This window comes from Ictalurus punctatus, chromosome 12, assembly GCF_001660625.3.
Source record: "Ictalurus punctatus breed USDA103 chromosome 12, Coco_2.0, whole genome shotgun sequence".
NCBI classification, from domain to species: domain Eukaryota; kingdom Metazoa; phylum Chordata; class Actinopteri; order Siluriformes; family Ictaluridae; genus Ictalurus; species Ictalurus punctatus.
The window spans coordinates 32,560,247-32,575,964 of NC_030427.2; the positions used below are offsets into that span (position 1 = coordinate 32,560,247).

General features: G+C 41.0%; 2 protein-coding genes across 3 annotated transcripts in view; one reads left to right on the plus strand and one right to left on the minus strand.

Annotated features, from left to right (window-relative positions):
- The window catches only part of LOC108272977 (NACHT, LRR and PYD domains-containing protein 12), a 27,008-nt gene extending 23,678 nt beyond the window's left edge, over window positions 1-3,330 (plus strand). For both annotated transcript variants that reach the window (XM_047158915.2, XM_047158914.2), the window contains 2 exons: window positions 1,871-2,044; window positions 2,702-3,330. In XM_047158915.2, the coding sequence (XP_047014871.1) occupies window positions 1,871-2,044; window positions 2,702-2,708 (181 nt within the window). In that variant the 3' untranslated portion in view covers window positions 2,709-3,330. The remainder of the gene's footprint in view (window positions 1-1,870; window positions 2,045-2,701) is intronic.
- Window positions 3,226-15,718, minus strand: part of LOC108273032 (zinc finger protein 420) — a 26,050-nt gene continuing 13,557 nt past the window's right edge. Inside the window, exon 3 of the mRNA XM_053683994.1 lies at window positions 3,226-4,985. Within this exon, the coding sequence (XP_053539969.1) occupies window positions 4,326-4,985 (660 nt within the window). The 3' untranslated portion in view covers window positions 3,226-4,325. The remainder of the gene's footprint in view (window positions 4,986-15,718) is intronic.

Sequence of the window (15,718 nt, forward strand, 5' to 3'; positions counted from 1 at the left end):
GCCTGAACCCACCAATGCACATTATGTACACCCTTGAACACTCACACAGCTTGATTGGGGAATGTCCCAGCTTGATAAGGGGTGGCCTGTGGCACATTGGGGATCTAGACCTACCTGAGGGAAAGAAGAGACAGACACATGGGGAGCGGGAGGGAAAGCATAGGTTTGTGAGATTAGTTTCAGGGAAATGGCCCCCAGAGGGGAAGCACGAGATTGAGAGAGAGAGAGAGAGAGAGAAGTTAGGGGTTTGCCTGCCCCAATATACCATCAAGTGGTCCAGCTGGACCCTGTCCAGGGTGTACCCCACCTTGTGCCCAATGCTCCCTGGTATAGGCTCCAGGTTTCCCCATGACCCTGAAAAGGATTAAGCGGTATAGAAGATGGATGGATGGTCCAACTGGACCATCTCATCTAGTGGCACCAGATGGTGGTACTGGACCTAATCTACCAACCCCTCCGATAGTCAGGATACAAACTGCTCCAGCACCGCAAAATCGGCTACTTTTGTGCCATGTGACACCACTGACAGTGCTGTTCGGAGGTGTAACCGACCCATTGTAATACTGCCCGCTTCAGGTCCAGGTACTCTACCAGGTTTGCAGCCAGAAGCTATTGGGCAGTGAGCTGAGCTTCCCCCGTCAGTAGTGGCAGCATGTGGACCGGAGTCAGACCGGCCCCATACTTTCAAAAAGTTCTACAAACGCTTCTGCAGTCCCATTTTTGACCCTGTGATGTGGGGTAGGGCAGCTGCTGGAGTACCCACTGGCTGAACCAGGCTCTGGAGTGCCTGCCGGTCCTTTGTTTGGTCTTGGAGAAGGGCCTGGTGAGTATGGTGGAGATTGGCAAGGGATGATCTTTGCTATTGGTGAGGACTTAATGGCGGTGGATTTTCCTCACTCCGCTTTTCGGCACCAATATAGGACTTCCCTGGGTTGCGAAGGAAAGGAGGAAATGGGAGGCAGGCCAGGGACATCTCAAAATAGGGCTCTTTATTGGCTATAACTATTTTACTTGGTTTTCAATGATATTATTTTAACAAAATGGCTCGCCACAGCTCAGCTCTCTCTTTCTCAAGGCTCTTGTCTCTCCCCTCCTTATCCTTGCCACCGCTCAGTGAAACACAGAACATCCATTTGCCACTTTCTGCACAGGTGTTTAATCCTTAATACTCACTCTCTCAAACTCCATCCTACATTCTCAAACCAGCATTCGACCATGCCCTCACTTCCGCAGTAATCAATTCCTCTTCTAGAATCACTCTTTCACAGACCTCCAAAGTATTTAACCCTATAAAACCGAGTATATTGCCACAGACACATCCATCCAAGTCATATTCATGTCATGTCTCCGTACCTCTTCAATCGGTTGCGCTATCACAATAACTTAAATTACCTCTGAAATGTACTGATTTATGTCACCAATTATGTGATAACTTCATGCAGCTTTCAGGAAGAGCGAAACGAGGGAATCAAACAGAGATATACAGAGCACAACAGGTTAGAGAGTTTTGGACCGCATAAAATCATTTAAAAAAGCAAACAGAACCATGATGAAGAAGGGGTATACAGCAGAAGAGGACAATATATATATATATATATATATATATATATATATATATATATATATATATATATATATTATTGGCAGACATTAATCAGTAGAAATATTTGAATTATAAAAGATTATATTTATGTATTAATATTGTTGAATATTAGGTTTTCAGCACAGACGGTTGAAGAGTTATGGCAGCATGAATAGAGCTTGGTTGGATGTGTCGGCAACGACACTCCCGGTTTCATAGGGTTAAAGACTTACAAAATGTAAATGTTCACAAACTCAGAGAGTGAAGTGTGTGTCATTGTTTTTGCAGGTTGTGTGGCTGTGGTGTCTCAGATGAAGGTTGTGCTGTTCTGGTTTCTGCTCTGAGATCAAACCCCTCACACCTGAGAGAACTGGAGCTGAAGGGGAATAAAATTGGAGATTCAGGAAAGAAGATGCTCTCTGCTCTTCAGGATGATGAAAATTACAATCTGCAGGAACTGAAGTGAGTAACAACATTAGTTTGTACATTTCTCTTTAGTTCGAGTAAATGTCAGATTATCAGGGTAGGAATGGAAACCAGTTTTAGAAAATTTTGCTACATTCTATTTAATAAGAATGTTTCCGACAATTGGCTTTAATGCTTTTTCTCATTCAGTAGAGAGTTGAATTGAAATGTGTGTGAAGGCAGAAGACAGGGAGTCAGACAGAGTATACAAAATGTCACAGTTTAGAGCACGGGTGTCCAATCTTATCCGGAAAAGGCTGGTGTGGGTGCAGGTTTTCATTGCAACCAAGCAGAAGCCACACCTGAATCAATTGAAAGCCAATTGAGGCTTGCAGGTGTGGCTGCTGCTTGGTTGGAATGAAAACCTGCACCCATACCGGCCCTTTCCGGATGAGATTGGAAAACCCTGCTTTAGTGCATATGAGTGATTTTAAATGATCTTGTGACCCTGCTGTCTCTGACTTCCTACTGCTGCTTTTCCCTCTGTTTCTGATAAGTAGCACACTTTCTTTATAATACACTGCCATAAATGTTTTTAAGCAGCCACTTTACTTGACACTTGAACCCACCCACCGAGACGATTACATGCTGTTGACATGAAGTAGCACAGTCCAGTTTGTATTTATTAATTTACATTTTTTCTTTTATGTTCAGTTGGTGATGAGCAGCTGTGTGTGTGTCTCATGAAGACTCCAGTGTTCCTGCATTTCCGCGTTGGAGAATAGAGAACATGTTTACAGACACATCAGTCAATTAGTTCTCAGTGTATATTTAATGTGTTGGAAGTGAGACATGTGTGTTCATCATGCAGTGAATCAGACGGTACACAATTCTACATTTAGACTGAACAGGATCCAGACATTACGTCTGAAATCAGAACAGCTGGAATGGAGACTCTGGGTTGATTATAACACCTGAACTTACTGAGTGTCACAATCAGACCGTGGAAACACAGTGATCCTCCTGCTCACTGAACACCTCGTTCAGTCTGAATGTTCATCTGATATCCATTTTGTACTTTGAAGAGACTGAGGCAGAGTTTTCATTAGCTGGTAAATACCAAGCAGATCAGGTGGTAAGTTTCAAATGAACACACCTTTAGCGATGTTACGCAGAGTATCATGTCAGAATGTGTCATTTCTTTTTTTTAAATCTGTAATATTACAACTATGAGAGAACCTGTTCATGATTTGCATTATATTTGTTGATTAATAAGGAATGTATAAATTTGGTGCATTATTAAACATGAGATTTACCAAAATGAAGAGGTCATCAAACCCAGACCCCTGGTAATGTACTCTTTCAATGCTCCATTCACTGTATATCCATGACTGTGATGGTGATCCTGCATAAAATTCTAAGACTTGCAGGTCATACAAACATCATCTTATTTCTTAAAGGAACATACAGACACACAAACACACAACAAAAATCCATTCATTGATCTTACAGTGTAACTGTGTTATCCTGGTCAGTATAGCCAAAAACTATATCAGGAACACTGGGCTCAAGGCACCATGGATTGGACACCATTCCATCAGAGGATGTTGAAAAGGCATATATGGGTGTGGTGGTCAGGCATCCCCATACTTTTCGTCACACAGTGTAGTTAGCTGTGGTTAAATGGACGTTGCAAATACGGAGCAACTTGGACCAGAATTATCTCTTCAAATTACCTGTAAACACAACCATCTTCTGTTGGCTTGGAAAGATGTCCAGTTGTTGATTGATCAATTAAAGTAGGTATACCCATTGGTTAAATATGTATTGGTGTGTTGCATTCTTGGAATAGGAGCATTCAGCTGAAACCATGAATATGACATGAATATGCCAGCATGAAAATGAATGAAAATATTGACACTTTGGGCCCAATTTGGACATTTTCACTTAGGCGTGTACTCAGTTTTGTTGCCAGCAGTTTAGACATTAATGGCTATGTGTTGTTATTTTGAGGGGATAGCAAATTTACACTGTTATACAAGTTGTACACTCACTACATTGTAGCAAAGTGTCATTTCTTCAGGTTTGGCACATGAAAAGATATAATCAAATATTTACAAAAATGTGAGGGGTGTACTCACGTTTGTGAGATACTGTATGTATTGGTGTATTGCATTCTTAGATTAGTAGAATTCAGGTGAAACCGGGAAAATGACATGAATTTTGCTACAAAGTGGACAGTAAGCAATAAAGTCCCATGCAAGAAAAATTTTATGCCAGAATTTCCCTTAATCTCTCGTAAAAAAAATAAATAAATAAGAATCTTAGTCTAAGAAATTCACATATCAAGGTCTGATGGCTTTATGTTACAGCAGTTGTGGGTCCTTAATGAACTTGAATGAGCATAGCCCCGTCCACATTGTCCGCAGACGTACAGTTTCTGTCCTGTATGACTCTGCTGGTGGCTGTGAAAGGTACTCTGGTCACGAAAACGTTTCCCACACTGCAAGCAGTGATACGGCTTCTCTCCTGTGTGAATGCGCTGGTGTTGTTTGAGATGACTTTCTTGCATAAAACTCTTCCCACACTGTCCACAGTGATGTGGCCTCTCTCCTGTATGAATGCGCTGGTGTTGTTGAAGATGACTCTGGTAAGTAAAACTCTTGCCACACTGTCCACAGTGGTACGGCTTCTCTCCTGTGTGAATACGCTGATGTTGTTGAAGATTACCCTGACGAGTAAAACTATTTCCACACTGTCCACAGAGATACGGCTTCTCTCCTGTGTGAATGCGCTGGTGTTGTTTGAGATGAGTTTCTCGCATAAAACTCTTCTCACACTGTTTACAGCGATACGGCCTCTCCCCTGTGTGGATGCGCTCGTGCCTTTGGAGATGACTCTGACGAGTAAAACTTTTCCCACACTGTTCACAGTGATACAGCCTTACACCTGTGTGAATGCGCTTGTGTCGTCGGAGATTACTCTGACGAGTAAAACTCTTCCCACAATCTGAGCACTGGTGCATCTGGAAAACATAATAAAAATATTCAAGATGCTTACATAATTTTAGATTGTCCACATATGATTATGGATATTGGAAACATCTTCTACAATACTGTAATACGGTTTCACCACCCAACCACCCACCTTTAATAGCTGTAACACCCTGAATTTTATTGATGCAAATGCAGACAGAGATGCTAAATTAATAATATACAGAAACAAATATACTAAACAAAGACAAAAAAAGTTAAGTATTTTTTTTAGTACAGCACACTGTTTAACTGTTTATAATTATATTTAATGCAACAGAACATTCTCAATACTTGCGTCTTCAAGACAGAGGAGTTTGTGCTTTCCGGTTTCTTATTGTCCTGACAAGCAGCATTATTGTTTCTCATTCATTTCAAAATGGAAAACAAGTGAAGATGGTTAAAGTTGAGAGAACACTGTTTCAGCTAATCTTTCACAATAACAATTCCTAAATGTGTTACTATCTTTTACTGGAAAGTTGTAAATATTTGGTAAAGTCCCGTGCGACGTTGTCGGTGCCAAGCTGTATCGGCTTTCATTGTCCCCTTGGGTTCATCAGCTGCTTGGGGGGGGGGGGGGGGGGGGGGGGGGGTCTGCTGCATGGGCAACAGCTAATCCTCCATATCACCCTGTCCAGTCTTCAAATGGAGAGGACACTCCAGTGACATCGCAAGGTACCGACAACACGGGAAGCGGCAGTTACCGGTTTTAAGCTCATCCGATTGGTGGAGGAAACGGCGCCAGGGGGCGCTTCTTTCGGTGGGAGAGATCATTGTATCTCACCGGACAGCTACCGCCCGCCTTAAGCTAGGCAGTCCCCAGCCAATAACGTGCTGTCCCGCCATGGCTTGCCTGCTTCACTTGGGTGCGTGGAGCTTAGAGAATCATCTCGACAAGTAGGCCATATATTCTGCACCAGACAATCAAGGAAAAAACAAGAATATTCCAGCTCTTCACTTCGCAAGCTGGAATGTCAGGACCATGTATCCTGGTCTCACTGCTGATCTGCAGCATATCGACGACGCACGCCAGACTGTCGTCATTGACAAGGAACTCTCAAGACTCAACATCGACATGGCCTGCCTTCAGGAAAATCGACTGGCTGACAGTGGCACTATAAGAGAAGTTAGTTACACATTCTTTTGGCAAGGGAAGCCCTAGCACGAATCACGTCAGCATGGTGTTGGCTTCGCTGTGAAGAACTCGCTTGTCCCCTTCATCAAGCCACCGTCATCAGGCACAGTAAGAATCCTCTCCCTCCATTTGTCTAGAGACTCGGGCCCCGACACTATGCTCAACTCCAGATGAAAAAGACCAGTTCTACGAGGTCTTACATGTAGTGATTTCCAGGATACCCAATGCTGAAAGCCTTTATCTGCTTGGGGACTTTAATGCTAGGGTGGGAGCTGATCATGAGGCCTGGCCCACTTCCCTTGGTTCTCACAGATGTGGAAAGATCAACGAGAATGGTCAGCGACTGCTAGAATTGTGCTGCAGATTTAGTCATCATCAGGCATGCGGACCTTGCAAACGTTCTCCTCACCCGCAGCTATCACAGTGCAGATTGCAACACTGATCACTCCCTGGTCGCTATCCAGGTGCGTGTAGCGCCAAAGAAACTACAATATTCCAAGAAGAAAGGTCGCCCTCGCATCAACACCTGCTGTATAAACCATCCAGAAAAATCTGAGCGGTACATCAGTAAGCTGCAGGGAGCCCTCACTGAGAAGTCACCTGACAGTACTATTGACTCCAAATGGACACACATCCGTGAAGCTGCGTATAACTCTGATCAACGCTCACGTTAAGAAGGAGCAGAAAAGTGCCGACTGGTACGAAGCCCACTGGGAGGATATGGAGCCTGTAACCGATGCGAAGAGGAAGGCTCTTCTGGCATACAAGGCTGTACCTAACCCCAGCACATTGGAAGCCCTCAGGGTTGCTAGAAGAAACGCCCAGCAGACTGCCCGCCACTGCGCAAACATCTACTGGCTGAATCTCTGCAGCAGTTTACAGGCAGCTGCTGATACCAGGGATGCAAGAGCGATGTATGAAGGTATCAAGAAGGCAGAAATCTTGAAAAGCGGGAAACCTGCACTACTCCAGCCCCTGCATGAACTTCTATGCTTGTGTTGGGAACAGGCATATATCCCGCATGACATGTGAGACGCAAACATCCTCATGGTATATAAAAACAAAGAGGACAGCAGCGATTGCAATAGCTATCGGGGCATTTCCCTGCTGAGCGTCGTTGGAAAGGTGCTTGCCAGGGTTGTCCTGACACGTCTGCAGATCTCTGTGTGGCATCTGAGCTGGCCGGTCAAGCGTAGATATGATATTCTCACTATGCCAGATTCAGGAGAAATGTCAAGAGCAGCAGATGAACCCTCTTTATCATCTTCATTGATTTGACCAAGGCATTTGACCTGGTTAGCCGGAGAAGACTTTTCAAACTACTGAAGATCGGATGTCCACCACAACTTTGGATGTGGATCGGATGTACACCAAAGATCTTCTGTATGGTGAGCTGGCTGAGGGTTCACGGCTAACTGGACACCCCCGACTGCGATTCAAAGGTCTCTGCAAGAAGGACATGAGATTATGTGGCATCAACCCTAGTTCTTGGGAATCCAGCGCTGAAGACCATACAGCCTGGTGTTTTGCCGTTAGATGGGGCACTCAGAAAGTGGAGGAGGACAGGTTTAAGCACCTTGCTGACAAGAGAGACAGGAGGAAGGCGCGGCAATTTCAGCCACAGCATGTGACTCAATTTGTCTGCGGCAACTGCAACCGGGACTGCCACTCACAGGTTGGCTTGTACAGCCACTCGAGAAGGTATAAAATAAATTCACCGGAAACGGATGCTACACCATTGTCTCCCGAAGACGGAAGGATGCCACAGAGACATACACTATAGTCAAGATTTATATTTCTGTTTTTCCTCCAACCGACTGTAGTGACAAGCAACTCGTTTCAGCTGAGAAATTGACGTACATACTGTGAACCTGACTGTACTTAGCAGGCTAGCTAATTTTTCCTCACACATTCAAGGCTTTGGCTTACTGATCAGAAGGTCGGGGGTTCAAGCCCCAGCACTGCCAAGTTGGGACCTTTAGTAAGGCCCTTATCCCTCTTTGCTCCAGGGGTGCATCTGATCCCAACCTCCTAACATGCTGGGATATGCAAGGGAAAAGGAATTTCACTGTGCTGTACTTTATATGTGACCAATAAAGACTCATCATTAAGAAGGGAAGGATTTTTCACCAGTGAGTTTTTCAGGTCAGACTGTCAAGATTAGAGATGGAGCTAAACCATCTGTCTTCAGTTTCATGACTCATCTCCAAAGAGTCAGTGTATCGATAGCCTAAAATGATTTGATCGCTTATCATCCAATCGTGGCTCATTTATATATTTCTTCCATTTTAGCCAGTGGCAACCAGGACAACACAAACCTCAATAAAGGCTGAAGAGAGCATGTCAGTGGACTGTAGACACGCAGATCATGAACCATTGAAATCGGTTGAGAAATGTAAATGTTGTACTTTTAATACAGAAAAACTGCAGCTGCCCCGTTTACTTTTATTTATAAGGCAGTCTTGCCCGGAGCAATATGGCGTACACATTGACGTATCGCAGCATCGGGCCAAAGCAGTCAATGAGGTGCCTATGGTCACAATCCTCAACACCAATAAACCTTACTGTATCGTGAACCAATAAATGTAGAGGTGGGAGGGGCGACAAATTTGCCACTCCACACCATCGTCCAGACTGCACTCTGGGGTAGAGGCCTGCAGGACCTGATGCAACAGAGTCCAATGCGGGACAAGATTTGATGGGTGGGTGCAAGCGGGAGAGCACTCATGTATGTGCGGGAAAAAACAGCAAGATAAAAGGTACGTTAAGTAGTTTTTTAAATTCATTTACTTATTTATTTTTAAGTAGCTAGGCTATGTTGCAAGCTAACATTAGCTGACTGGCTAGTTAGTTAACATAGCCTAGGTAGCATATCTTCTTGTTTTAGGAAAGTTCACGTTTGATTAAACATCTGTAAATGGCTTTCACATCATAATATATCATACTACAACATATTATCTAGTTTTAGATTAAACTTGTTGTCTTCAGTGTAAAAATAATTTGCTCCTGGGTGTATATTTTTGTTAAAGAAAAAAAAAAAAAAAAGGGTTCTTTTCTATAAACTTGGTACTGTTAACAGCTTAACATTATTTACATTAACCTGTCATTTTGGGATATTTGTTATTATATTCCAATATCATTAGATAGTTATAGATTAAGAGTTGTTTTAGGTGTACATATGGCTTGTTGCTGTAAATAATAATGTTGTTAATTTTTGTTGTACATTTACATAAGAAGATACTGTTTATCTTAAGCTATTTTATTTGTAGTTGTTTGTTCTGCACTTTTGCACATAGCTAATATTGGTATGGTGTAGACAACACAAATACAACTAATAAAACGTATAATGCGTGTGTTAGATTTATATTTGTGAATAATCAAGCATTGACAATAGTTAGTTGTATTGCCGGCACAGAGGGGCCCCAAGAGTCTTGGGTCGACCCTGGGGATGTGAATAGTTTTGGTTTCATTTTTGGACAGGCATTCCGAAAGCAAAAAAGGCTCTATATTCTTAAGCATATAACTAAATGCTTCTCTGTTTGGCTTTAAAAGTGTTATATATATATATATATATATATATATATATATATATATATATTCTAAAACATTTTCCACTCAGACATTGAATTAAACAGAAAGGGATAGCGAAACATTTGTGTTTATTCTATGTTTCTATGAGCAAGTGGAAAACCCCGTAACCTACTAAAATAATTTAGGTATATTTTTACCTGAGGAATTTTGCGGCAGGGAGCGGGGCAACGCGTGAATGTTGCGGGCGGAAGTGGGAGAAGATAACATATACATATATTTGGTGGAGCGGGACAAAACAAATCCCGCGCAGGTCTTTACTCTGGAGTTCCTCGAATTTACAACAGAAACCAGACAAAAGAACGAAAGGATGCTGCACATGCGCAGTCAACACAAAATGAATGATCACTAACAGCTATTCTAATACACCAACTCACCTGTCACCAACCGTCGTGTATCCGGAGAGGTATAATCTCTCTTTTACTCATTTATTTATTCAATAGTTATTGTTTACTAAATTACTGTTATGTGTTTATTCACACAGCGGTTAGCATAACGTTAGCTTCATTACTTGCAAACACGGCTAATTTTATCATTTACCAAAAAAATTCTTACCTTTCTATTCTCTGTGTATGTTTGTTTGTTTGAGCATGTGTTTGAAACAGATCTGTAGGGGATATATATATATATATATATATATATATATATATATATATATATATATATATATATATATATATATTTCCTCCAAGGAATTCCTGCAGGTGTTTCTCAGAGTTTTAAAACTAAAAGAGAAATCAGAGAAATGACTAAACTTTACCTTTGAGCCAGTAGCAGCAGGAGTCTGTGGAGATTTTCCTAAAGAGCGGCCTCTGGACTCTGATTTCATTATAAGAGGTGTAAAGAATCAGGACACTGGAAGAAAAATACAGAGATTCATGACTCCAGAGTCTCCACTAACCTGTTAACCGAGCAGCTCAGGTGGTAAGTTTCAGATGAACTCACCTTTAGTAATGTTACGCAGAGTATCAGAGATCCGAAGCTGTCTTTCATATGAAGTTCTGCATCCAAGTGTCTGTTCTTCTTCGTCTTCTTTTTCTTCAGAGGTTTATTGGCGGTTGGTAAACCAGCTTTGGTGAATTACTGCCACCTACTGGACAGGAGTGTGGCGCACTGAAAGGAGGCTAAAAATGGTACATTTCAAACTTAAATCCTGTTGTACAATCCTGTTAATGTTAAATAATTTAATAATGTAGTATATACCTTCCCTTGTCCTGGACCATTTTTAGAAGAATTACACCCATAGTGAGTAACTTTTCTTTAAGTTCAGATCTTTCCTTTTGATAAGCTGCACATTGAAGGAACACATGTTCCACTGTCTCTGCTCCTCTTGTCATGTATTATAGACTATCGTTTAGTTGCCTTCCTTTGAGTGCTCTGTCCTGTTTCGCTTGCTCTTCATTTTAATTATATGCTTTTATATTTGCTGTTATGTCAGTTTTAGCTGTTGCTTTTCCCTTTCAGTTTAAGTTTTAGTCATTTTGCAGAGAATGTTGTCCCGTATAACTAGCTTTGGACCCTTATGGTTTAGAAGGGCAATGGTATGGTTTGGATTTTTAGTAGAGGTAAGGATAGTACCAATTTCTACCTTTCTCTTCACAATTCCACCTTCTGAGTCTTGATCTTGAGCAGATCTCCGGTCTTTGTTAGTCAACTGACCCATCAGTAGTGGCACCCATCATACACTTGTGGGATGACCTGTGGATGGACACCTAACTGGTCAACAAGCCGGAATGACTCATCACACAAGTGAGTGGTGGCTAACTGACAGATGGCCTTAACACCAGACTGTGGAATCTCTTTCCATCCTTTGTCAGCATTGGGTTTCTGCGGGTAACAGGACAGCATATCTGCACCTGTGTTGTCACGCCCTAGATTGTACTATAGGCTGAATTTGTAGGTTGCTAAAGCAACTAACCAACTGCTGTCTTGTGGCATTCAATCTCGTAGTTGTCAACACATAAGTAAGTGGGTTGTTATCAGTCCTCACAACAAATTTTGCACCATACAGGCTGTTGTGGATTTAGTCAATGACGGGCCACTTGAGAGGCAGAAACTCAAGCTGGTGGACTGGGTAGTGCTGTTCAGATGCACCTAAATTTGCTGGCATAAGCAACTGGCCTAAGTGCATTAGGATGCTCCTGGTTCAACACAGCACCAAGACCACATAAAATAGCATCAATGTGAAGAACATAGGGTTTTACTGGGTTTGTGAATACAAGCACAGGGGCATGTGTGACACAATGGATGATGCTGTTGAAGGCCTCAATACAGGAATGATCCCAGCTCTATCCAAAGGGGGCAGCCTCTTTCAAATACTTTTTTCTTTCCAGACCAACATTACTTCTGGCCATGCTTGGAGGATGACCTTTGGTAAATTCAGTCAAGGGTCTTACTACAGCTGCATAGTTCTGTAGAACCCACAAAATCCCAGAGGATCTTTTGGTATCTCCCAGCAAGTGATGGCCTCAACCTTTTCTGGGTCAGGTGCCATATTGGCTGTAGAAACAATTTGCCCTACATATTTCAGATTGACAGAACTGGCACTTGTCAATGGCCGCCAAGAGATCTTTTAGACACCTTCTTACATCAACAATATCAGCAAGTGCAATGTGCCTAGATCCCTCGCTGAAGGGTCTGGGGTCACTTAGCCTGATATGATGTTCCACTCCCTGTGCCATACCCACCTCCCATTCATCAACAGAGAATACGTCTTTTTTTCTCTTTCCGACAGCTTCTGGCATCGTTTACTTTTCCAGTCTGACCTTTCACACACCAATACATTTTGCCCTGTACAAGTATTTTATTTCATTAAAGTTTGAAAATATGATAAATAAATAAATAAATAAATAAATATATCCCTCCATTGGTCAGTTTGTAGTTTTTTGGCCACTCAACTTTCCTTTAGAATAAAATCAAATGCTTTAGTTACCTTAGTTCAGGTTTTGTTTCATAACACATGTACCCAGGCATATTTAGATAAAATATTATCATAAATTGTGCATTGTCATTACTCTCTGGCAACTAAAGAAGCTTGCCATGGTTCCTCGATGTGCTTTACAAAAACCTTGTTTCTTTTAATCTTTGTAGATGCTGCTCTGCTAACCAGTTTTTAATTCAGCTTCATTAACACTTTTACCTATTTTTTTTCCCACAATAACTCTTTTCAAACTCTCAACGCCACCATACAACCCAGGGTCTGACAGCGTATAATATTTATTCTCCACCAATTGTTCAGTCATTTTGTAGTGTCAAGACAAGAATGATCACACTCAGTTATAGTTTAAGATCTTTATCTCACAACACTTATGACATGATCAAGGTTTATATTTTATGCATAAAATTTTGAATCAGGCATTCAAAGATTTTAGCAACATTAACATTTTCCTTTCTAAGCCATTTTAAAACACATATCGGTTACATAGGTTACGATGCATAATACAGGAGTAGTTTTGCATTCAACAGGGTCAGCAAACATGAAAGATAAAACCTATTGCAAAAAAAAAATCTCAATTTTAAGTAAAATCTCACACTTTGTTCATAAACATTTCAAGTCAGTAAAACATCTATATCAACAGGAAGATGATTAGTAGAAATAATTTGATCACTGACTCAAACAACTGTTCAACAACTGTTTGGAGAGCAGAGGTAAACTCAGTCTTCAGGCTTTTCTTGCAGTCAGAAAAGACATGCCATGTTTTGAATTTTGCCATGTATGGGGCTTGTCAGCAGGTTTCACAGACGAGTGTAAGGTCCAGTAGTCCACAATGTCTTCATACACCTGGTCACTGTAAATTGCGGGTGTTTTGAGTTAATTCACTGATTAGAGCTCTTCTCAAGTTGACATTTCTGTATAAAAATTCCTTTATTGTAATATTTTGAGATACTGGATTTTTGATTTCCATGAGCTGTAAGAAGTAATCAAGATTAAAACCAAAAAGGCTTGAAATATTGCACTTCATGTGTAATGAATGTAGAATATATTAAAATTCGACTTTTTTAATTAAAATTATGGAAAAAAATTTACTTTTCTACAATATTCAATTTTTTTGGGATGCACCTGTATAACATTCTTCATAACTGGATTATAGCTAGAGCGGTCTCTGAATATGTTCTATATTTCATTCCTTGCCTTGTGTTTTTTGGTAGAGTGGGTCTTTGTGAACAAACACAGCAATGTCAGAAATGAGAACATTTCCCTGGCTCAGACTTCCTTCTTATCCATTTTCCCCTCACTTCTCTTTTCTATCTTCTCTGCATAAGCAAGGCCTTTCCACTCTGCAGAATAGACTGGTGTAGACATTGATAGCTCTGTTGGTTATCTAAAAACACAGTAAACAGATTATGTGAAGATCAATCCAGAAAGAGAAAGAGGAGGAGAAAGGGGGGGGGGGGGGGGGGGTTTACAAACCTAAGAATGTGGCAATGCTGTGAGGAAGTGTGTTAGATTTATTCTGAGATATCTGAAATGTTTAGTCTGTTCTACTAGAATCCTTTTGGTGGACTTTTGCCCAGCATTCAGTATAATCGCATCATTCCAGATGGATAAACCAGTAATAATGTAATTTGACTAATAAACTCATGAAGGATGATTAATATGCATGAGCTTACCTTTGAGTGTCAAAGCAAAGTATCTGAAAATTTCAGATTTTAAAAAAGAAATTACACAGTGAAAAAACCTGTTTATGATTTGCATTATGGGGAATTTTTGTTCATTAATAAGAAAAGTATACATTTTATAAGATATAAAACATGTGATTTATCAAAAGTCATCAAACCCAGACCCCTGGTAATGTACTCTCTCAATGCTCCAGTCACTTTATATCTATGATTGTGATAGTGATCCTGCAGTAAAGATTTTAAGACTTGTAGGTCATACAATCATCATCTTACTTCTTAAAGGAACATATATACACAACAAAAATCCATTCATTGAACTTACAGTGTAGCGGTGTTATCCTGGTCAGGGTTACAGTATAGCCGAAAACTATATCAGGAACACTGGGCTCAAAGGACTATGGATTGGATTCCGTTCCATCAGAGGATGTTCAAAAGGCATATATGGGTGTGGTGGTCAGGCATCCCCATATGTTTGGTCACATAGTGTAGTTAGCTGTAATTAAACGGACGCTGCAAATATGGAGCAACTTGGACCAGAATTATCTCTTCAGATTGCCTGTAAACACAACTATCTTCTGTTGGCTTGGAAAACTGTCCAGTTCAATAGTATGCACAACAAAAAATTCTCTCACCGGTCGATGCATCGTTCGATTAAAGTAGGGACACCAATTGGTTAAATATGTATTGGTGTATTGCATTATTGGAATAGTAGAATTCAGGTGAAACCAGGAAAATGACATTAATTCTGCTACAAAGTGGACAGTAAGCAATAAAGTCCCATGCAAGAAAAGTTTTATGACAGAATTTCCCTTAACCTCCCATAAAAAAAAATAAAAAAAAAATCAATTAAACCCATGTACAGTATCTCACAAAAAAAAATGAGTACACCCCTTACAACCTCTGGAGATAACACTGAGCACGTGCACTCAACTTCTTTGGTCGACCATGGCGAGGCCTGTTCTGAGTGGAACCTGTCCTGTTAAACCGCTGTATGGTCTTGGCCACTGTGCTGCAGCTCAGTGTCAGGGTCTTAGCAATCTTCTTATAGCCTAGACCTTCTTTATGTAGAGCAACAATTCTTTTTTTCAGATCCTCAGAGAGTTCTGCTTTCTGAGGAAAGCAGGAAGCGTCGTCAAGCAGGAAGCAGTGTCCTTCAAGCTAACACTATTATATTCATTCTTCTAATCTCTATACTTTAAAATTATTTACCTTACGTTATACAAATATAACTGACATTACTTTAGATAAAACAATCGTAACGTTGCGCTGTCGCTAAATTTGATCCGTTTTTACAAACATCCGCAACTAGCTTGTAGCCCGCTAGCATCACCTACCGCTAGCCGTTTACATTTCACA